Below are 22919 nucleotides of genomic sequence, written 5' to 3'. Positions count from 1 at the left end.
ATCTTCTGCTTCTCCTAAATGTTTCCCCCCAAACATTAGCAACACTAGTTTGCTCACTAATGTCAACAAGAACTGCAACAATTGGCTGATTAATAAGTCGATTGACGCTGTTCTGTAGGAGAGAAAAGCTAAATAGTTCGTTTCTCTTGGTCAAATAACTAATTTGGACTGTCAATCACACAAAAGAGCTATTTGCAGATATTAGATTAATAGGTAGGGGGATGGATGGATAGATATATAGATAGCTAGATAGATAAATGTATCTAATATAGAAATAAAATAATAGTACTTGAAATGAAATCAGATTGAATGACAGTAACGGAAATAAATCCCTGAATCTTGTATGATCTGGTGATTTTTTAGTGTCACTGAAGAAAGTACTCTCAGTACTTCTCAGTACTCGAACAAAATTAGTGTTCAAATAATTCACAAGAAACTCAGAATACCAGTTGCATTAATGCTATACAGTCTACAATCTGAAATATAAGGAAATAAATACATAAAGGAAGCAGAAACAGCATTTCTCATGGTAAAATGGAGGTTCATTTTATGTAGAGGGAAAAGCTCTGATGTGTCAGCATACAGTCAAATAATATGGGACGCTTTCTTCTTGTTACTTACCATGTTTAGCAGGATGGTAAGTTCCAGAATTTTCTGTATCTCATTATTCAGTTATGCATTAGACTTACTTGTTTGCTCACTTATCTTTATGCAAATTTAAAAAAATCAGAGTGTATAGTTTACTGTCGAGTTTCCTCATGCAATATCTTCTGTGACGAAGTAGATACTGCATGTTGGTTTAATTGTGACTGTGGGTTTCACGAGACGACATCATCATTAGGTTGTGCAAGTCCATTACTGCTGTAGTCAATACTGATGAGGGACATGCTCATGACTGATTGTGTGAAATGTTAAATAGTTCAGTTGCGTATCTTGAGAAACGCATGGTACCTGTTATTGTTTGTCAATGACTAAAGTCAGGTCATCAAATGTTAATAATGTCAAAAATATTTACTATTATAACCAATATCATATTTGCTCGCAAATATAGATTTGCATTTTTTGTCCCCCGAGTGTACTATTGTTTAATCCACTGTAGGTTTACACACAACCTAAAATCATAGACTACTCCCTCCAAATTACATTCTGATAGTTCTATATGAAACCGAGTCGTAAAACAGTGTTATGTGCAAGATACACCTAACACTCTAGTAATTAGTTATAATTGAAATGAACTCATTCAAATCTTCTAGGAAAAACATTGTTACAGTAAATGGGCCAAATTCATAGAGGTCACATGGTTTTGATTTCAAACTTCCAAACTCAGACCGCAGAGCTGTTTGTGTATGCCATAGTCCACTCTCATCAATTAAATATTTTCTCTTGATAAATTAGTTCCTCAATCTAGATTCCAGCCCTCATCTGTGGTCATGAACTCTTGGTACTGACCAAAATAGATGTGATGAAGAGCTCAAGAATCCAGAGGGAAATCAGAGAAGACCTGCTTCAATGGATCAAAACAAGCCCGTTCAGGTGGTTCAAGCATCTGACAAGGTACATTCAAGTACATCCAAAAGGAAGGGGCCCCTGGGGTCAACCCAGACTGCAAGGGACTCACTTTTCATCCAGCCTGCTGGCATCCTCCCCTGGAGGAGTGAGACAGTGTTCCTGCTCCTGAGCCTGTTGACATAATGACACCACCCAGGATGGGATGGATGGATGGATGGATGGAATGGATGGATGGATGGATGGATGGATGGATGGATGGATGGATGGATGGAATGGATGGATGGATGGAATGGATGGATGGAGGAAATCAAATTAAATGAGATGTGTTATGGATATTACAAACTAACTTTTAATCTAAAAAAATAAAAAATAAAATAAGATATTGTCTTCTCTAATAACAAACCCAAAAACTCAAATCAAAATTAAGAAGATAAATCTGCGAGAGGATGAGGTTTTAGACGTTTGGCGGTCCATCCATGGACACCACAGGGTTGCAGTTTGTCTCCAGTTAAAAGAAGGAACTTCAGTCTCCCTTGAAAGGTTTGTCTTCCCCTTCAAAATAAAAACTGAAGGCAAGTCGATACCTGCTCTTCCTTGAGTAAAACAAAATTACATGTGTCAGGAGAAGTACATTCAATTCCATCGATAATATGTAAGCAACAACTATTATTTAATTGATCTTTAAGTGTGTTGTTGAAGGTAGATCTTCGCAAGGCTTTAAAAATATTTAACCTTTTTCTTATGGATATTTTATGAGTGATGCTTTTATTCTGAAAATAAATACAAGAAACGCTACATTGTATTTCTGTTGCTTGATAAATATTAAATCCAGTTCACACCTGGAGAAAAAGAGAGACGGACTGACACCCAGTGCTTCAGGAGTGTTGCGCGGAGGAAGATGAAAGATCCTGAAAACATGTCGCGTCTTCACCTCAGGGGGATTTTCCTCACTTTGTGTTTGGCTCCAGCTGTGAGTGATTTACTGTAATTATTCCCATTTAATAAGAAAAATAATTATTACTTTTGGGAGATAGATAACATTTCTCATCCAGATTAAGAGTTGTTTGAAACGCTAAACGATTATGACTATTCATGCGTAATTTACTACCTCAATGACAAGAAAGAAAAACTAGAAAAAAATGTTTCCAACTAAACCACTGCAACAGAAATCGTCACTTTGTACTACAGAGATTCTAAACTTAGTGAACTCATGAGTGGGTGGGCTGTGGAACTCTAACTACGACGCGGTAACGGATGTGCGCCAAATTGTAGAGCGCACTGCGTCTGTCCAGATGTTCCTGATGCGCAGTTGTTCTGTTATCCAGTCGTTCCAAAACCACTGTTTTGACATCATTACATCAAGACAGTCACAGTAGGAGTTTCTAAAACTGTTCTGGAAACACGATCTGTGTATTAAATTAATGTTTTGTATAGCTTGAACTTGAACTAGAATGTTGAACAGACACCTTAATGTTGTTCCGCGGACGTGTGCGTGTCTTCATAATCAATTCGTTGTACACTGACTGAGTGGAGGGTGTGTGTGCTGCATACATGGCATACAGTGTACAAATGAACAACTTAACACACTACCTTTCTACAAATAGTTGAAACTGACTGGTTCTTGCTTTTGCGTGCTGTGTTGACATTCTTGAAGGGTCCCGCTGCTTTTTAAGTCTCCTTCAGACCCTGGCTGAAGATCAAGTCCCCATAGTTGTTACCCAAGGTGAGCGGGTCTCTGAATCCTGGTGACTGACAGAGAACCAGCAGGCAGGACAACATCCCTCACTGACATGTCAGAATATGTGCTCTCCTTGAGATTTTTTCATTAAACGACTACAATGCATGTATGCACAAAAATATGCTACCTGTTTTGAATTTAAGAAAATAAACCTGACTGAATGACGACTCTTCATCTCCTATCTACAGTAAATGTAGTTCTTGCCCGTGTGAAGCAAGCCAAGCTGCAAACTATGTACATGCATGGGCATTCACACAACCCTCACAATAGGGGTTTATTTCAATCAACAGCTTTATATTATTTGCCGCCCCGCTAATTTTCACAATGTAATAGAGATGTGAGAAGCAGGCAAACAAGTTGTATGATGATCATCAAGACCGAGAGAAAATAGAAACAGGGCAGCCGCTCATCCCTGTGTACCACTTCATTCTTTTCTCTTTCACTGCTCTGGACTGCAGAGAATCATAATCAACAATTGGGTCTATAACACTCATGCTCACACACACACACACACACACACGCACGCACGCACGCACACACACACACACACACACACACACACACACACACACACACACATTTCAAACAGAATCACAGTCACAGAAACACGACTAACAGTAAATGTTCAAATATGAAATTTGTCAATTTGTGTTACCTGTGAGAAAAAGGAAAAGAAAGAATGGAATGATTTTACATTTCTTGGCTGCCTGTTTTCAAATGAGTCAGGAGAGCACAGGAGACCCATCCAGGGTGTAAAATTGGAATTGGAGACCCATCCAGGGTGTAAACCATCTTCAACCCAATGCCAAATGACATCTGAATCAGCAGTTTCAGCTACAGTTGGATGGTAGTCACAAGTCTGTGCTATCATAATTTATCTCACAGCATGGAACTTTCTGTGAACCTACAAATCTTTTGACTTTGATCAGAACGTTTTATGTAGCGTTCAGTTCCACAAATGATAAAGGAACAAGTGCTTCTGAAAAAACCTGGCATTTCGGCCATGTTTACTTAATATTGTTGTATACAAACTTACACATTCAGAACAATTTATGATTTAAAAAAAGTTGATAATGAAAGTACAGACCAGTCAGAACACTAAACAAATACTGCTGTCTACAATATAACAGAATCAGAATTGTTAAAAGTAAAGTAAAATTATGTAAGACCTGATGCGTTACTGGTTCATAAACTAAAAAAAAAGCAGCATGTTTAATTTGGAACACAGACCATTCTGTGACGGGTCCTGTTGCAAGATTAGTTTACATTCTATGTTACAATAGCACCCAACATGCTGGCAGCTTGGAAATGCAAATTCCCACCTGTGGAATAATTTTGTGAATTATTTGAAAAATAATATCATGAATACTACATTAATAAACTCTCATTTGAATTAATTATAACCTTATTTTGAAGTGTTGCTTAACCACATTAGAAAAAAAATCATCTTGATATTCGATGTTCACCAAATCGGCTGTACGTTACCCATGTATGAAGAAAGCATCACAAAACATGCCCTGGAAGCAGGGTTAGAAGGTTGCCATGGTTTTTCTTGATGAAACAACCAATCAAACCAAGGAAACCAAGGTCTAACGATAAATCCCATCCCAAAATGTTTCAGCCTTTGAGCATTTTCTTTTGTAAAGCTTTATCATCACACTACACACATGACTTGCCTTCATGGTCTCATCTAAATATGATAAGACACTACTATGTTAGGGTATGTTTAAATAGAGACAGGATCCACATGCAGAGCAAAATTAATCTGATTTTAGTACAAAAAAACCCCACACCATGTGGAGGAAAATACAAAAGTACAAAGTGAAAATCTCCACGAGGAGCAAAGTCTTGAAGAAACACAAAATCACCATGCAAAGAAAGAAACACACAATCGATTTCTCAATGAGTAAACTGGCGATGTAAGAGGTAGGAGATCAGCACCAGAGAATGGTAAAACACAAATCAAAAAAGGAACCATCTGGCGTTGGGGAAGCGTTGAGGCTGGATTAAGTAGCCATCTGATTGTTAATGAAGTGTAGGTGTGCCTCCTGATCCCGGCCGCTGTGGAGAGTTCCACGCCCACCTGGACTCGACCTGTAGATGAGGGAGAAAGAGAGAGAACAGCAAAATATACAAAAGCAGAACTATGACATGCTGAGGCTGTTTCACACGAATGTTGAACAACATACCCAATATCTGAACTGAAGAGGCTGTGTTGGTGCCTTATTTCTGATCTGGGATTCGCGTTATTTGCACAACAGCATTACTGCAGCTGCCACAAGTACGGCTCATTTCTTGTTGAAAACAGGAATCAGAAGCTACAAAGTGTGCCCAATCAAGTGGTCCTTTTAGTTGGTGGGTAATGCGCTTCACCTCTTAGAGGCCATTTATGCACCAAATCACATGTTAAATTTGCAGTGTGAAGAGGCCCGCAGCCGGACATTTAGCAAATATTATCTATGCTTATCTGAAGGATCTGTATTTCTGTCCCTTAAATGCAACATAATGTCTCACTTCCTGCTATTACGCAGTTGAAATGCATTAGCCCGACATGTCCCCTCATGCTCTACCATTGGTGCTCTCCTCTGGCTTTCAAAGCATCGTTCTTATTTAGAATAAAATGTCTCCACAGCCTCCTCTCGCATATATTCAGTGAAACAAGAGTTGTGGCAACTACAGAGGAATAAAGCTGATGAGCCATACAATGAAGTTATGGGAAAGAGTAGTGGAAGTTAGACTAAGGGCAGAAGTGAGCATTTGTGAGCAGCAGTATGGTTTCATGCCAAAAAAGAGTACTACAGATGCAGTATTCGCTTTGAGGATGCTGATAGAGAAGTACAGAGAAGGCCAGAGGGAACTGCATTGTGTTTTTGTAGATCTGGATAAAGCTTACGACAGGGTGCCCAGAGAGGAACTGTGGTGTTGTGTGAGGAAGTCTGGAGTGGCAGAGAAGTATGTTAGAGCGATGCAGGACATGTATGAGGACTGTAAGACGGTGGTGAGGTGTGCTGTAGGTGTGACAGAGGAGTTCAAGGTGGAGGTGGGACTGCATCAGGGATCAGCTCTGAGCCCCTTCTTGTTTGCTATGGTGATGGACAGGCTGACAGACGAGGTTAGACAGGAATCTCCATGGACTATGATGTTTGCAGATGACATTGTGATCTGCAGTGAGAGCAGGGAAGAGGTGGAGGAGAAGCTAGGGAGGTGGAGATTTGTCCTGGAAAGGAGACGAATGAAGGTTAGCCGCAGTAAGACAGAGTACATGTGTGTGAATGAGAGGGACCCAAGTGGAAGAGTGAGGTTACAGGGAGAAGAGATCAAGAAGGTGGAGGATTTTAAGTACTTAGGGTCAACAGTCCAGAGCAGCGGAGAGTGTGGAAAAGAGGTGAAGAAGCGTGTACAGGCAGGATGGAACGGGTGGAGAAAAGTGTCAGGTGTGATGTGTGATAGAAGAGTTTCAGCTAAAATGAAAGGAAAGGTGTACAAAACTGTGGTGAGACCAGTGATGTTTGGTCTAGAGACAGTGTCACTGAAGAAAAGACCGGAGACAGAGCTGGAGGTAGCAGAGATGAAGATGCTGAGGTTCTCTTTGGGAGTGACCAGGAAGGATAGGATCAGGAATGAGTACATCAGAGGGACAGCACATGTTAAAGGTTTTGGAGATAAAGTCAGAGAGGCCAGACTGAGATGGTTTGGACATGTCCAGAGGAGAGATAGTGAATATATTGGTAGAAGGATGCTGAGTTTTGAACTGCCAGGCAGGAGAACTAGAAGAAGACCAAAGAGGAGGTTTATGGATGTAGTGAAAGAGGACATGAAGATAGTTGGTGTGAGAGAAGAGGATGCAGAAGACAGGGTTAGATGGAGGCAATTCATTCGCTGTGGCGACCCCTGAAAGGAAAAGCTAAAGGGAAAAGAAGAAGAATAATGTTTGGTACACGTCTCCTCGTCTGACATGCAATGTACCATTTGTCCCATGTTTTTCTCTCTTCTTTGAATATAAATGCCTTAACTCGTTACATCATAACAAAATAACTAGACAACGAATTTCAACTACTATATGTGCATGCACACATCACCTTGAAACTGGCTGCACACTCCAGTTCTGTGAATTCAGTGTTTCTGCTGGATGTCGGTAAATCATTTTTTTCATGCATCCGTGTCTTGCCTTTGAACAGGAAGAGCTGTAATTGCTGACTAAATTGCACAACAGCACCTCTCATTAGATTATTAGCATTGCATTAGGAGCAAAGAGGACTGGTAACAATTTGCGCTGGCTTGAAACACATCTGTAGCTCACTGACAGAGCAGAGATAACACATCAGAGGTTTCTTATTGTACGGGAGGCATGTTACTTACGAGAAAGAGTCAAAGTCAATCTTGGACAAAGGGAAACAGGTTTCACCCATTAGTTTTTCTTAATATATCCTGATATATAGTATTTCTACTTGGACATGCATTAGTTTGGCTTTAAATTCTTAGTTGATCACCAGGCTTGAATTCCAGTAGTTTTCTAAGAATTTTTTCTCTCGTTTTTTGATAGTAAAAAGCTATATCTATTCAGAGCACACTCTGCCATGTAATTTCAAGAAATAACTCCAGGTGTTCTCCACTGGTGGTCCACAAGGTCTCTGTCACTCAACTCGAGTCAACTGTTTCTTCTGAAGTTTCTGCTGCTGAAGTATTTGGTTGTACTTGTTCCATTTGGATCTGTCAAAATGAAATGGATCTGTCCACCGCAAAGACAGAAGTCTGTATACTATGCCAATCAATTATAGAGATGATCTTCTGCAACCTGTCTCATTCAGTACCATCCAGATGAATCTTATAAAATCAGAGGACTCAGCTAAAACTTCAAAGCAATTCACCATCAGAAAATAAAGAGGGATGATGATTAATCATCTGTCAGTTGTGAACAACATGTTAGTGAATTTCATGTGTTCACTGGCCTATAAAGTAAAACCAAAACAAAAAAAATCAACTTATCAATTTATGGGTACTTTAAGAAAAACAGATAAATATTGTAATTCGGTAACATGGAAAACATTGTTTTGTATCAGGAAAAAGATGTGTGTTGCAATATTCAGATTTGAGTGTGCATGAGGTCATGGGGAGCATGACGGAAAAAATGACAAAGTACAACAAATTTTAACTGTATTTCTTCTGACTTAGGGAACTTCATTGTAATGTATATAAATATGAATCAAGACATTTTCACCATTATATTTTCACTGTGTACCCACCTTTATTGTTTTATAGTTTTAGAATCTTATTATTAGCTCCTTGCACATACTTGTGAATATTTGACATTTCTGTTTATTGTCTATTTTACTACTTTATATGCTTTCTATTGCTCCTTGGGGACAAATAAAGTTTTCCGAATTGAACTGAATTTTAAAAAGTTTAATATATCGATGCTGAACGCAGTCAGGCTGCACACCAGTGTCAAATGTTGTTGCTTTGACACAGTTCTGGCAGACAGTTTTCACACAAGCTGCGTTTATAACCTTAGTAGGGAATTCTTCCTTTTGATAATAATCAAAGCATTGAATGCCCATGTCTCTGCAGGTCTCACTGCCCACAGAAACATCTGGCTTGTTATATTCTGCCCTGGCACAATACAAGAATTCTTTCTAAGCTTGTTTTGATCGAATCTCTAACTTCTTTTGATAGGAAATCTTTACTTGCCCAGGCTGAGGAACAAGTTTATTATCACAGTGCCCTGACAGCCAAAGGAATAATTACCAGGAGTATGACAATCCCATACCTCCTATCCTTCCTCTATTACCCACCCTTCCACCTTCAACAGCAGTCCTTTCCTTGCTGAAAAACATGTCATGTGTTCAAATCTGAAATAAATGGCAGTCAAATGGAAAAATCCGGTAGTTCTGATTTTTTTTTTTTGACAGCAGGAAATGCATGAATGAGCAATGAAAAGAGACTCGAAGCAGCCATAGATGGAAGGAGTCCAGAACTGTCGGAAGCCAAAACAATCATCTGAGTCCTTATGGACTGACTTAGTCCATCAATATTCTAACCTTCCTGAGGGTGCATGGCAGTGTGGAAGATCAATTTATCCACTGCCACGGACAGAAATAGTTGGATTTTACCAAAGTATTACTTTTTGAGTTGGTAACCTGCAAAATAAGTTTATACTAACATGATTCTTTTTCAGACACAATATCGTAAATCATGTAAATATAAATGAGTTCCCTCTGTTTTATACAGTTGCATTATTTTACTGTACACTTATACTGTAACAGAGCATTCCTTCCTTCCTTCCTTCCTTCCTTCCTTCCTTCCTTCCTTCCTTCCTTCCTTCCTTCCTTCCTTCCTTCCTTCCTTCCTTCCTTCCTTCCTTCCTTCCTTCCTTCCTTCCTTCCTTCCTTCCTTCCTTCAATCCACTCGTCCTTCCATCCTTCTTTCCTTATCTATTCTAGGCTTTGTCAAGCCTGCACCCTGAATGTGAGTTGATATTTCAGCTGGAGGAAGAGGAGCGTGGCTGCCTTCAGTACATTTCAGAGCATGGGAACAGAAGCATGGAAGGTGTGTGAGTTCCGTTTTAATATCGCCAGCAGTAGCCCGGCTATAACTGTCAGATTAAATATATTGGTTATATGTACGGCAAGTATGGGTTTAAGTCAGAATGTTAGTCTCAATGGTGTCTCAACGGAACATCAGCTGGGTGGTCTACGATTGTGTTGAGCCTGTAGAAGAGAACATAAGTTAGGTTTTATGTATGGAATTGATAAAGAGGTTATTTGGGAATAGTAACTGCTTCCTAATTCCGATTATTTTCTATAACTGCTCATCCTTTGCTGTCCCAGTTCCCATATTTAAGAGACAGAGGTTACCAGCTCATTCGAGGGTTGTGCATGAGCTTAATACATCCCATTTACCTATAATGAACCTCCATGAGTACCCATTCATCTTACATTATGTGTACATGTTAGATGGCTATACGTACAAATACACTCTTTTGATTAACCACCTCAATAGACACATGCTTATTTTCATTTTACTTTCTACTAAAAAAGGTTGTCTGCCCTTCTGGGATGAGGTCACCTGCTGGCCTCACGGAGTCGTTGGAGAGACGATCCAGAGAGCTTGTCCTGCAATCTTCTCCATCTTCAAAAACAACACAGGTGATAAAAGAAGTGCCAAACGAAATACCAAGTGAAGTTATTGATCTGATGAAAGGAAATATTTTTGATCATGGTGGTTCGATATGATGGTGATTCTGTGCTTGTTTTTTATACTGATTCAGTCATTGGTTTCGAGATAGTCAAACCATGACTAACTTTTTTACAATAAAATTAGCAAACAGGAAATACTTTAGATAAGTTCTTTGTGAAGATTGACAGCATATCAATGATAAATGCATCTGAATCTGTAGTCATGGTGAAGCCATCCATCCATCCACCGCTTATCCGGGGCCAGGTCGCAGGGGCAACAGTCTCAGCAGGGATGCCTATACTTCCCTCTCCCCAGACACCTCCTCCAGCTCCTCGGGGGGGAGCCCGAGGCGTTCCCAGGCCAGCCGAGAGACATAGTCCCTCCAGCTTGTCCAAGGCCTTCCTCGAGGTGTCCTCCCGGTAGGACATGCCCGGAACAGCTCCCCAGAGGCGTCCAGGAGGCATCCGGAACAGATGCCCAAGCCACCTCAGCTGGCTCCACTCGAGGTGGAGGAGCAGCAGCTCTACTCCGAGCTCCTCCCTGGTGACTGAGCTCCTCACCCTATCTCTAAGGGTGCACCCAGCCACTCTACGGAGGAAACTCATTTCAGCCGCTTGTATCCGGGATCTTGTTCTTTCAGTCATGACCCAAAGCTCATGACCATAGGTGAGAGTAGGAACGTAGATTGGCTGGTAAAACGAGAGCTTCGTCTTGCGACTCAGCTCCTTATTCACCACGACAGATCTATACAGTGACTGCATTACTGCAGAACCTGCACCGATCGGTCTGTCAATCTCACGTTCCATCCTTCCCTCACTTGTGAACAAGACCCCAAGATACTTATACTCCTCCACTTGGGGCAAAGACTCTCCACCAACCAGAAGGGGGCACACCACCCTTTTCCAGTTGAGAACCATGGCCTCAGATTTAGAGGTGCTGATCCTCATCCCACTCGCGTCACACTCAGCTGCAAACCGTCTCAGTGCATGCTGAAGGTCCAGGTTTGATGAGGCCAACAGGACAACATCGTCTGCAAAAAGCAGAGATAAAATCCTTTGGGTGGTGAGTCCACCGGAGGTTGGTCTTTTCGGGCGGAGCCCGGCCGGGCCCCATTGGCAGAGGCCCAACCCTGGGTCTGGCTCCAGGGTGGGGCCCCGGTTGTGCCATACCAGGCGACATCACGGTCCTTTATTTTTTACTCGTCATAGGGTTTTTTATGCTGCCCTTCATTTGGCCCGTCACCCAGGACCTGTTTGCCAAGGGAGACCCTAGCAGGAGCATAAAGCCCCAGACAACTAGCTCGTGGGATCATTCGTGTACTCAAACTCCCCCACCACGATAAGGTGGCAGCTCTCGGATGGTGCATGGTGAAGCCATGTGACGCAAAGTGATGGTTTGCTCTGAATGTTAATTCTGTGTTTATGTTAAAATAGAATGGATGTGGGTGGGGTTGGGGGGCTGATAGATCACAGCTCCCTCTGTCACTCATAAGTCTTGCTTGACTTTTTGTTGTTTGATCTCAGGTTCAGTGAGCCGTAATTGCACCACCAGAGGATGGTCCAGACTGTCACTACCGTACCACGTTGCCTGTGGTGTAGATGATGATATTCCTGAGGTGAGAGTTGCTGAGTGTACAAAGTGACAAAAGGGAGAAGGACAAAGACAGCATGACAAATGAAGGAGATGGTTAGGGTAGAAATACCACATCACTAGCAGGTCAGATTTTAATGCAATTTCAACAGACTGTTTTGAAACAAAACTGTGACCCATACTTTCATTTTTAGATGTTTGAAATTATAATATAAATATAAATGTACCTCAGGTGAAAATCCGTTTGTAGTGTCATCACACAGGTAGTACATGTAATGTTCTCATCTCACAAAGAAAGAATGTTGCTACTGAACAATGTTTTTTGAGGGATCATTATCAGAAAATTACATTTTGGGCTAAAGAGAACATCTGCTGTCATGAGTTTAAAGCCAACCTTTAAGTCTTCAAACAGTAGGGATGGAAAGTCTTAATTAGAGGTTCTGCTAGAGCTGTACTTAAGCCTTTCTTTTTTTATACAAAACAGGAATTTGCTTGCGTCGTACTGCCATTGGACTCAACTTCAATATAAAGAAAAAGCTTTCCTGCTGTCAAGAATCAAGCTCTGCAGTTCGATTTCATTTTGAGACATTAAATTAGTATTGAACAATATCCTGAAAATCCTATACTCTTATCTCCCATATTGCTTTCAGATAGAGCAATCATACTTTGCCACAGTGAAGGTGATATACACCATCGGCTACAGCCTCTCTCTGGTGGTGCTGGCTGTTGCTGTGGTGATTCTGTTGCTCTTCAGGTAGGAACAATTTCAAAGTTTATTTGTCCAGCAAAATGACAGACATTTCATTTGGTAAACTCATTTCATTTGTCACATAAAGGCAAAATAAGAATGTTGATACATGCTAATTAAAAAAGGGAGCCCTGATCAGTTTTAGCATTCGTCAAAGTCCTTTGCTTGAAATGCAATACGAGTCACACCATATGAGATGTTTTACATTTACCTTATTAAAACCTCATTATATATGTGGTTTGGGAAATGTCCTTACATTTGTATTTAGTAGTTGAGTTAGACGATTGATTCCGCTCTCCATGTCTGTAAGCTGGTGATTAGCTCAGCAGTAACAGTATTAAAAAGAAAACAATTTTTTCATCTGTGATTCCTTAAGAGAGGGACGGCTACGTCCAGTTGGAGTGGAATGAACAGGTAAAATTGCCCATTGATCAACTGGTTCCTCATATATTCTCAGCCTCAGTTCACTAAGGATGAACAGATAGAAAAAAAAGATAATTCCTTCTTTTTACTCTGTCCAATGTGTCTGACATTAAATAATCACCTAGAAATAGACAGATCACAGGGTCAAAATCATTATTTTCTTTCTGTATGGTGTGATTTAAATGTTTAAATGTTTCATTAAAGACAGCAGTATATGAGTTGTGTTTATGTTTACTGATTTTTCAACAGGAGGCTGCATTGTGCCAGGAATTTTATTCATGTCCAGCTTTTCACCTCCTTTATCCTGAAAGCTGTTGCGGTATTCATAAAGGATGCTACTCTGTTCTCAAGTGACGACACCAACCACTGCACCCTCTCTACAGTAAGACGCCACTGAGATCACGAGGTTCCTAGTAATATCAAGAAAATTGTATGTGCAGAATTTCCTCTACCTATATTTATGCGATTCTCTCTTTGCATTCTCTTTCCTACTAATTTTGTCTTACTGATTCACTCTAGCTCCTTGTCTCACTTCCTGTTCTTTTCAGTTTGCTTGTAAGGCGTCTGTGGTCTTCTGCCACTACTGTGTAATGGCAAACTTTTTCTGGCTTCTGGTGGAGGCACTCTACCTCAATTCCCTACTTCTTTCATCCTTCTATCACAGTCGACGATGCCTCTGGGGCTTCAGCCTGCTGGGATGGGGTGAGAAATCTCTATGTGTAGCTTCCTCAAACTTCACAATGTTGAACAGCAGGATTTGTTTCCAATAAGAGATGTTCCAGTAGGAAAAAAAAAAGATTACAAAGAGTGGATCATTGATTAACATTATTAATCATATAAATATGATATATATATATATATATATATATATATATATATATATATATATATATATATATATATTTGCAAGCTGAGATGCTTAATTAGAGGAAAATAAAATAAAATGTAAAAATCTAAGGAACCTAAATCTAAAGGATGGAGCAGAAAAGCAATCAAAACTAATTGCCTGAAAATTTAAAAAGTGCACTCATACGTGTTAGCTTGTTTCTGCAGCCTGTACATCATGCACAGAATTGGTGTTTTTTTCTTTTCAGGAAGTGAACAATGGGCTTTATCACTGTCCATCTAATATAATGCATCAGAGACTGTTAGGATTCTTGGAGTTGATAAACACTCACACTGTGTGCCTTGCACTAATCAGTTCATCCAGCCCTGCTTGTGGTTTGGAAATCAAATTATATTGCAAACTACAATGAATATGGAAGATTCATAGCAGGAGCAGGAAGTCAAGATGTGTAGTGCATGAATCTTCAATTTCCTGCGTCTTTGTATTGAACAGATCAGTGCAGATATTAGAAATATAGATATTCAAATGTCAATTGTCTATTGTGTCCCACTGACAGTATAGTTTTTGTGTGGGTCTATCTACAGGTGTGCCTGTGCTCTTCATCATCCTATGGATTGCATCCAGGGTGTACTTTGAGGACACAGAGTATGCACATCCACTTCAATATTCATACGCACAATTACTATTGATATATTCAGTATTTACAGCACAAAGCAACTTGCTGACCAACATTGCAGTCAGATGTGCAGCAACGCAATAAATCCACAGTAGAGAACATAAAATTATTTCATAATATACAATGTAGAATATGTTTATAATTGCTTTTTAATGGGGAGTAGTTATGTAATTCTACCATGAGATTTATTTCACAGTTAAGAGTCATTTTACAACCCAAATCCAAAAATGTTTAGATGTGATATAAAATGGGTTAAAAGTATATTGTGATGATTTCGAAATCCTTTTTAACCTAAATCCAATATATTTCAGTAAAAGGCAAAAATATGTACGGTCAGACAAATAAACTTGATCATATTTATAAAAAAACAATCATTGTGCAATCTTTCATGTAGTTTGTATGGCTGATTTGATGCCTGCAACACATTTCAGTTTGGACAAGTTCATGTTAATGATAGTTTTATATTTCCTGTTTTTTTATACACATTTAAACATACACACATCAGGGAAGAGGGCACTGATTGATGAAGCTCTAAAAATGTTGTTCTTTCTTGAGTTGCTCAATACTCCAAGGTCTCTGTTGTTGCATTGATTCATAATGCTCCACACATTTTCAACCAGGGACAGGTCTGGTGTCCAAGCTGGCCGGTCTCAACTATTTCACTTTGAAAGAATTTTCTTTTATATTATGCAGAAAATGTTTTGGCATTTTCTTGCTAGAATCAGTATAGATTTCCCCGGAAAAGAGTTGCTTGAATGGCAGAAAATATTATTGCTAATCCTGTATGTCATAAATGAAAGCCATAAATGAAAACTGAGAAGATGTGCTGAATAATTTAATAATTTAATATGTCTGACAGAATCACACTGGTGATTCCTGGTCACAAGCTTTAATGTGTTGGTCTTCAACACATGAAAAGATTTCTCTTGATTCTAAAAGTTTCACTGCAGATGGTAAAAAAAAGTCAAATTATTTGCCCTTGAGCTTTGAGAAATGCTGTGGAGTTTTTTCCCATGCCATGGTAAATCTCATTCTATCTTGGCTGGTGAATGACTGAACCATTCAAAGATACTAATGAGCCTCTTCATTTGTGAAATGGTCCAATCAGGTGCATTTGAGCATCCCACATCTTTCCAAGTCTTTTGCTGTGACTATCTCAACTGCTTTTGAAATCTGATGCTTCAACTCAGAACAAGAATAACATATTAACAGAAATCAGTGAAGCTTATGAGGTATAACATATGAACTATGTACTTAAATTGAAGTCAGTGTCAAAAAGGATTACGAAATCACCACATTTGATTAAGTGGTGCTTTACAGAGCAGTCCTGGTTTTTTGGATTTGGTGTATTATATCATACACTAATAAAGCTTTTCCAGACTTATTAAAGTGCGTCTTTCTAAATATCCTCCTATACAGGTGCTGGGACATCAATGAGGACTCTCCCTATTGGTGGATCATCAAAGGACCAATTGTTGTGTCTATAGCAGTAAATATTCCCATGTGTTGAACACCACAAATGATGAGCTGTTAATTAAGCACAAACTGTTTTGACGAAAATTTGTTTGCCTTATTAATGATTCGGAGAAATCTTTTTTGTGCATCTCAGGATGGAAATGGAATGAAAATACAAAGATCCAAAGTACCAATTACACACTAGCCCATATCATTGTCATTGCATTCAAATATCACACAGTTGTGAGTGACCTTTGCTAGAGTAGCTGCAAAATTCTGTGTCATTAAAGTTCTTTTTTCTTCCCTACCTTTTTTGCTTTTTCTATCATCAGGTCAATTTTATGCTCTTCATGAACATCATCAGAATCCTGATACAGAAGCTCAATCCTCGGCTGATCCAGTTTAATAACTCTTCTCAGTACCGGTAATCCTTTAGCTGCAGGCGTAGTCTTGGACACAGTCTGAGTGACTGAGCTAATGCAGCATCTCCAACTTAAGCTGTTATTGCACTGAAAACCAGACACTCATACAGAAGAGCATTTTAAACAGAAGCTATGTCTAATCAAATTTTTACGTTTTTTTCCCCATCATTCACTGCAATGCTCTTTAACTGTCAATAGGATTCTTTTGAGTAAAATAATATGCCAGATGTGGAAACAGTTGATCCTCCATAATGAGCGATGCATAATTCATTGAGTCAATAAACAACCTCAAACTAGTTAGTCACATCTACTTAACCAAGAGGCTTTTCAGAATCAAAATTGAATTTCTGTTTTGCTTGAGGTCTTCAGGGACATGAAGGACATCTGAATTTTTATAGAACACATACCAAATGTAAATTAATAGATACCTGCTTCTATTGCATCACTTGATTAATATGAACTTCAACACACAAAAGAATAACCTCTACGCTCCTATTGTAATGCTGTCTTAATGAACGCTCCTGCTGCTATATTTCCCAAAAGCTGTGTACAAATAATTAATTTGTACACGTGTTTTGTGTTGGTGCATTAAAAAAAATATTACACCAACACAAGTGCACTTTTATTTGACCTGTGATGATTAGTGTGTCCTCATACAGGATGCTGTTAGGGGCATTATTCACTAAACCACCCCCTAAAGCCTTACCTCCTGCATCTTCTTTTCAGGCGCCTGACTAAGTCCACCCTCCTCCTTATCCCTTTGTTTGGTACTCACTACATGCTCTTCAATTTTCTTCCTGACTACTTCAGTGTTAACCTGCGTCTCTGTATCGAGCTCTGCATGGGATCCTTCCAGGTACGCACATTTAAATAATCAATAAATAAATAAATTGCTCCACTACCCTGAAAACTCTCTCTCTCTCTCTCTCTCTCTCTCTCTCTCTGACACACACACACACACACACACACACACACACACACACACACACACACACACACACACACACACACACACACACACACACACACACACACACACACACACACACACACACACACAGGCTGAATTCATTTTACCGTCTGTGCTTTAATATATTTGTAACCAGTTCTCAGTCATTTTAAGATGAAAGTCCCATTTCCCCCTTTAAGTTAAGTCTGTCATGTAAAGCTCTGTAGCCATTGGTTGAATAACTTGTGTCAGAACTATTCATTTAATTTAATTAGATGCTAAGGTGCATACCTTATGCCTGAGTATTCTAAATGTCACTAGTGGGAAATATATGACGGGATGGGGTGGGATCCTTTGCAGCCCAAATATGAGGTCCTCATTTGTGGAGCTTTTGAAAGCCAATAAATGTAATTGATCAATTAGATTTTTATGTATTATGATATTAACCAAAGGGATAATTGATAATTTTGTTAAAGGTTGATGATAAATGATAAAGTCAGAATCAGTAAAGTAAATAGGATTCGTCCTGAGGGACTGAACAAACAGCTGATAGCATGGTAAAAAAAAAAGTATATGTACTTACCAAGTAGTAATACAAATCCTATTTGTGTATGTGGTGATTTTGAATATACTGTATAATAATAATAATAATAATAATAATAATAATAATAATGGACTGTGGCGCACAGGCGTTGCTCCCGGAGTTTGCCCTGCCTTACGCCGTAAGATAGCTGGGATAGGCTCCAGCTCCCTGTGACCCGCTAAGGCGGACAAAGCAGTTCAGAAGATGAATGAATGAATAATAATGGATTAAATTTATATGTTGCTTTTTAGACACTTAAAGACTTTTTGTTTTTGTTTTTATACCCTGGATCCATTTTTCATTCACACCTCATTCATTCTTGGTAATGGTAAATTACATATGTATCCATAATATGTACATTATTCATGCTTTACAGCAGTGTATTTTTGAGATTCAATTTCAAACGAATAATTATTTTGTTCTTTTTGAGTGAATGTGTGAGTGGGACATACATTAGATTAAGATACCTTGAATTTTAATTTCTATGACAGTTCAACTATCTTCAAATGAATGACCTTTTTCATGAAGTGGGTTAATTCAAAATGTTAATGATGAAAACTGTGTCCCCTACAGGGGCTCATCGTTGCTGTTCTATATTGCTTCCTCAACCATGAGGTCAGTATAAACCCCAACACATTTAAATACTTGTCCAATGATATCACAGATATCAGAGATAAGACCCAGACACTTTGCAACTGTTTATTCTTTACTGTTATTTCTAAATCTTATGCAAATGTATAAAACTTATACTGTATTTCGAAATGTTCAGTATATATATTTTTTGTTGGTCCTTTACTCCAGGGTTGAAAAATTAGTTGGAGGGTTATGGTTCTTTTATATACTAACAAAATCAATGATGTGGGGATTCTTAAGGTCACTTGTAATATATACATATATATATATATATACACACATACATACATACACACACACACACACACATAATATTTATATATTTATATATTATAGATCTATAATAGTAATATATAAATATAATAGTTATTATACAGTATATGGACATATATATATACAGTATGTGTATATACTGAATATACATATATATACAAATGTATACACACACACACACGCACGCACACACACACACACACATACACACATACACACATGCATACCTATACATTCCCTGAATTCTTTTACAAGAAAGAGCATGAATCAAACTTGGATATCTCTTTTATTATTCTTTTAGGAGTCTTTGTTCACACTTTTTTTCCAGTCAGACCTATCACTCAAGCCCATAATAAAATCGGACACACTACCCTGAAGGAGAGCATGCAAAATGGAGGGGTCATACCCAGAGGGGCAATTGGGCCTTAAATTGTGTCCCAACTCCGGCTGCTTCCTTTGAAGGTTTATGATGGTCTTTCCTTTGTCAACCATCAACCATTAGCTAAGAAGAAGTGGGACACTGAGAGGACTGAGGAGAGTAGACTGGAGTACAGGGAGATGCAGCGTAAGGTGAAGGTAGAGGTAGCAAAGGCCAAACAAGAAGCTTATGATGACTTGTATGCTAGGTTGGACAGTAAGGAGGGAGAGACTGAACTATACAGGTTGGCAAGACAGAGAGATAGAGATGGGAAGGACGTGCAGCAGGTTAGGGCGATTAAGGATAGGGATGGAAGTCTATTGACAGGTGCCAGTAGTGTGATGGGAAGATGGAAAGAGTACTTTGAAAAGTTGATGAACGTGGAAAATGAGAGAGAACAAAGACTAGAAGAGGTGACTGTTGTGGACCAGGATGTAGCAAAGATTAGTCAGGATGAAGTGAGGAGGGCATTGAAGAGGATGAAGAGCGGAAAGGCAGTCGATCCTGATGATATACCTGTGGATGTATGAAAGTGTCTAGGAGAGGTGGCAGTAGAGTTTCTGACTGGGTTGTTCAACAGGATCTTAGATAGTGAGAAGATTCCCGAGGAATGGAGGGGAAGTGTGCTGGTGCCCATTTTTAAGAACAAGGGAGACGTGTAGAGTTGTGGTAAATACAGAAGAATAAAGCTGATGAGCCATACAATGAAGTTATGGGAAAGAGTAGTGGAAGCTAGACTAAGGGCAGAAGTGAGCATTTGTAAGCAGCAGTATGGTTTCATGCCAAAAAAGAGCACTACAGATGCAGTATTTGCTTTGAGGATGTTGATAGAGAAGTACAGAGAAGGCCAGAGGGATCTGCATTGTGTTTTTGTAGATCTGGAGAAAGCTTATGACAGGGTGCCCAGAGAGGAACTGTGGTATTGTGTGAGGAAGTCTGGAGTGGCAGAGAAGTATGTTAGAGCGGTGCAGGACATGTATGAGGACTGTAAGACAGTGGTGAGGTGTGCTGTAGGTGTGACAGAGGAGTTCAAGGTGGAGGTGGGACTGCATCAGGGATCAGCTCTGAGCCCCTTCTTGTTCGCTATGGTGATGGACAGGCTGACAGACGAGGTTAGACAGGAATCTTAATGGACTATGATGTTTGCAGATGACATTTTGATCTGCAGCGAGAGCAGGGAAGAGGTGGAGGAGAAGCTAGAGAGGTGGAGGCTTGTCCTGGAAAGGAGAGGAATGAAGGTTAGCCGCAGTAAGACAGAGTACATGTGTGTGAATGAGAGGGACCCAAGTGGAAGAGTGAGGTTACAGGGAGAAGAGATCAAGAAGGTGGAGGATTTTAAGTACTTAGGGTCAACAGTTCAGAGCAATGGAGAGTGTGGAAAAGAGGTGAAGAAGAGTGTACAGGCAGGATGGAATGGGTGGAGGAAAGTGTCAGGTGTGATGTGTGATAGAAGAGTTTCAGCTAAAATGAAAGGAAAGGTGTACAAAACTGTGGTGAGACCAGCGATGTTGTTTGGTCTAGAGACAGTGTCACTGAAGAAAAGACAGGAGACAGAGCTGGAGGTAGCAGAGATGAAGATGCTGAGGTTCTCTTTGGGAGTGACCAGGAAGGATAGGATCAGGAATGAGTACATCAGAGGGACAGCACATGTTAGAGGTTTTGGAGATAAAGTCAGAGAGGCCAGACTGAGATGGTTTGGACATGTCCAGAGGAGAGATAGTGAATATATTGGTAGAAGGATGCTGAGTTTTGAACTGCCAGGCAGGAGGCCTAGAGGAAGACCAAAGAGGAGGTTTATGGATGTAGTGAAAGAGGACATGAAGGTAGTTGGTCTGAGAGAAGAGGATGCAGAAGACAGGGTTAGATGGAGGCAATTGATTCGCTGTGGCGACCCCTGAAAGGAAAAGCCGAAAGGAAAAGAAGAAGACATTCAGGAACCGGATAAGATAGAAAGAAGGAGAATACCAGTGTGAGAAGGCCAGTGTGAGTAAGACCATAGATCAAAGCCAGTGCTTTGATTTGTAAAAGTAGGTTAGAGCACTAGCTTTGATCTTTGACCTATGCAAGTTGGTCAGGGTAAAATTTTGAATTCAGGGGTGTGGTGGGATGTTGCAGTCTGTGACTGCTTTGGTTTTAGTTTGCATTTGTGTGTGTTTGACAGGTCCAGAAAGAAGTGGGCCTTCATTGGTTCAGGTGGCAGGAGAGGAGTTACGGCGTGGGGACACCTGCTGCAAAGGGGAGCCAGATGGATACGCCACTCTAGTTGAGTCCTCATATACTTTTTCCCCTTCCTATAGGATTCCTGCTAAATGGTCTTTGTGCAGTGCTTGTCAGTCATGCCCTTTTGAGGTGAATGTCTATTAATGATTGACATGTTTAGGAGCTACAGTAGTCCAACCGAAATACCAGAGAACTTTCCACTGGAGAATATTTTTTCAATTCACTTTACTCACAGTCCAAGAAAGATTCTATCAGTTTCTGATGCATGGTACACTCAACCAGCTCACATTACTTGCAAATTAGTTTATTATGGCTTTCACATTATTATTATTAGATTATATAATTTAATCACATAATATTGGAAACACTGATCGACAAGGCATAATTCTGTAAGGTTTTTTTTTTTTTTCTGGGCCGATCCTGATTGAACTTCCTTGAACTGTTAGTCCTGAAATCATTAAGTTGTTTGCATAATGCATCAAGGCAAAAATTAAATGAACTGAGATGAGATTTCGTGGAGTGCAACATGATATCTTAATCCCATGCCAGTACTGACATTCGATTTGCCAGGATAGTTTACTAACAACTGTACCATATATTTTATAGGTTAGTACAGGCCTCCTTGTGACGTACGTCCTGCAGTAAAGATACAAATATATTGGGTGCAGTATATAACCAGAGAAAATCCTAACTGTTTCTGACTGTAAATGTTTTTTTGTCCATTTAGCAGTAGCAGTCAGTTTGTTCAGTAAGTTACACATGGACTGTTTTTGGCTCACAACCCCAATTGATGGGGCCATGAGGGACAGGTCTTAGGTTAACTGGGCTCGGTAACCTTCCACCAAAAACAGCTGGACACCACACTGGGAACAGTAACAGCTCCTGAGACCTGCAGACGCCAGATTAATGACAGCATGACAGTATGGAGGTGATTTACAGCATCTCTGATCCTGACTCCATCATTTAAGGAAGGACAAACTGGGATTAAGAGACTGAAAAGAGTTGGTGTTTTGGGCAGACATGAAATAAACCTCTGCATTTCACCAGAGGACTTAAAAACGTGGATTCAAATTCACATTCTGTGTTGTACCTGAGCAAACCATCAAACTACTACTTCAACATGGTAAAATATGAGAGACATTACTAGACTACCCAGTTCTGTGCCTCTCTTCTATGTAAATGAACCGCTTGCTTCAAACTGAATGTAAGACTTTTCAAGGTCAGAATGTTGTTTCTCCCTGTTGTTGCATTTGGATGTG

The 22919-nt window shown here is 39.7% G+C and overlaps 1 protein-coding gene across 1 annotated transcript; it reads left to right on the top strand.

The window, feature by feature from the left end:
* Positions 1-2425: 2425 nt before the first annotated feature.
* On the top strand, positions 2426-22309 carry ghrhrl (growth hormone releasing hormone receptor, like). Its single transcript, XM_068319596.1, is given in 13 exon segments — positions 2426-2479; positions 9688-9793; positions 10285-10392; positions 11947-12038; positions 12664-12767; positions 13434-13597; positions 13704-13886; positions 14616-14676; positions 16127-16196; positions 16495-16586; positions 17311-17440; positions 18690-18731; positions 21602-22309. Coding segments are annotated over 13 exon segments (1308 nt in total). The 3' UTR covers positions 21704-22309.
* The last annotated feature ends 610 nt before the right edge of the window (positions 22310-22919 follow it).

Source organism: Antennarius striatus, chromosome 7 (genome assembly GCF_040054535.1).
Source record: "Antennarius striatus isolate MH-2024 chromosome 7, ASM4005453v1, whole genome shotgun sequence".
Taxonomy (NCBI): Eukaryota; Metazoa; Chordata; class Actinopteri; order Lophiiformes; family Antennariidae; genus Antennarius; species Antennarius striatus.
Note: the sequence above shows the minus strand (reverse complement) of the source record. Positions and strands in the feature narration are given on the sequence as shown.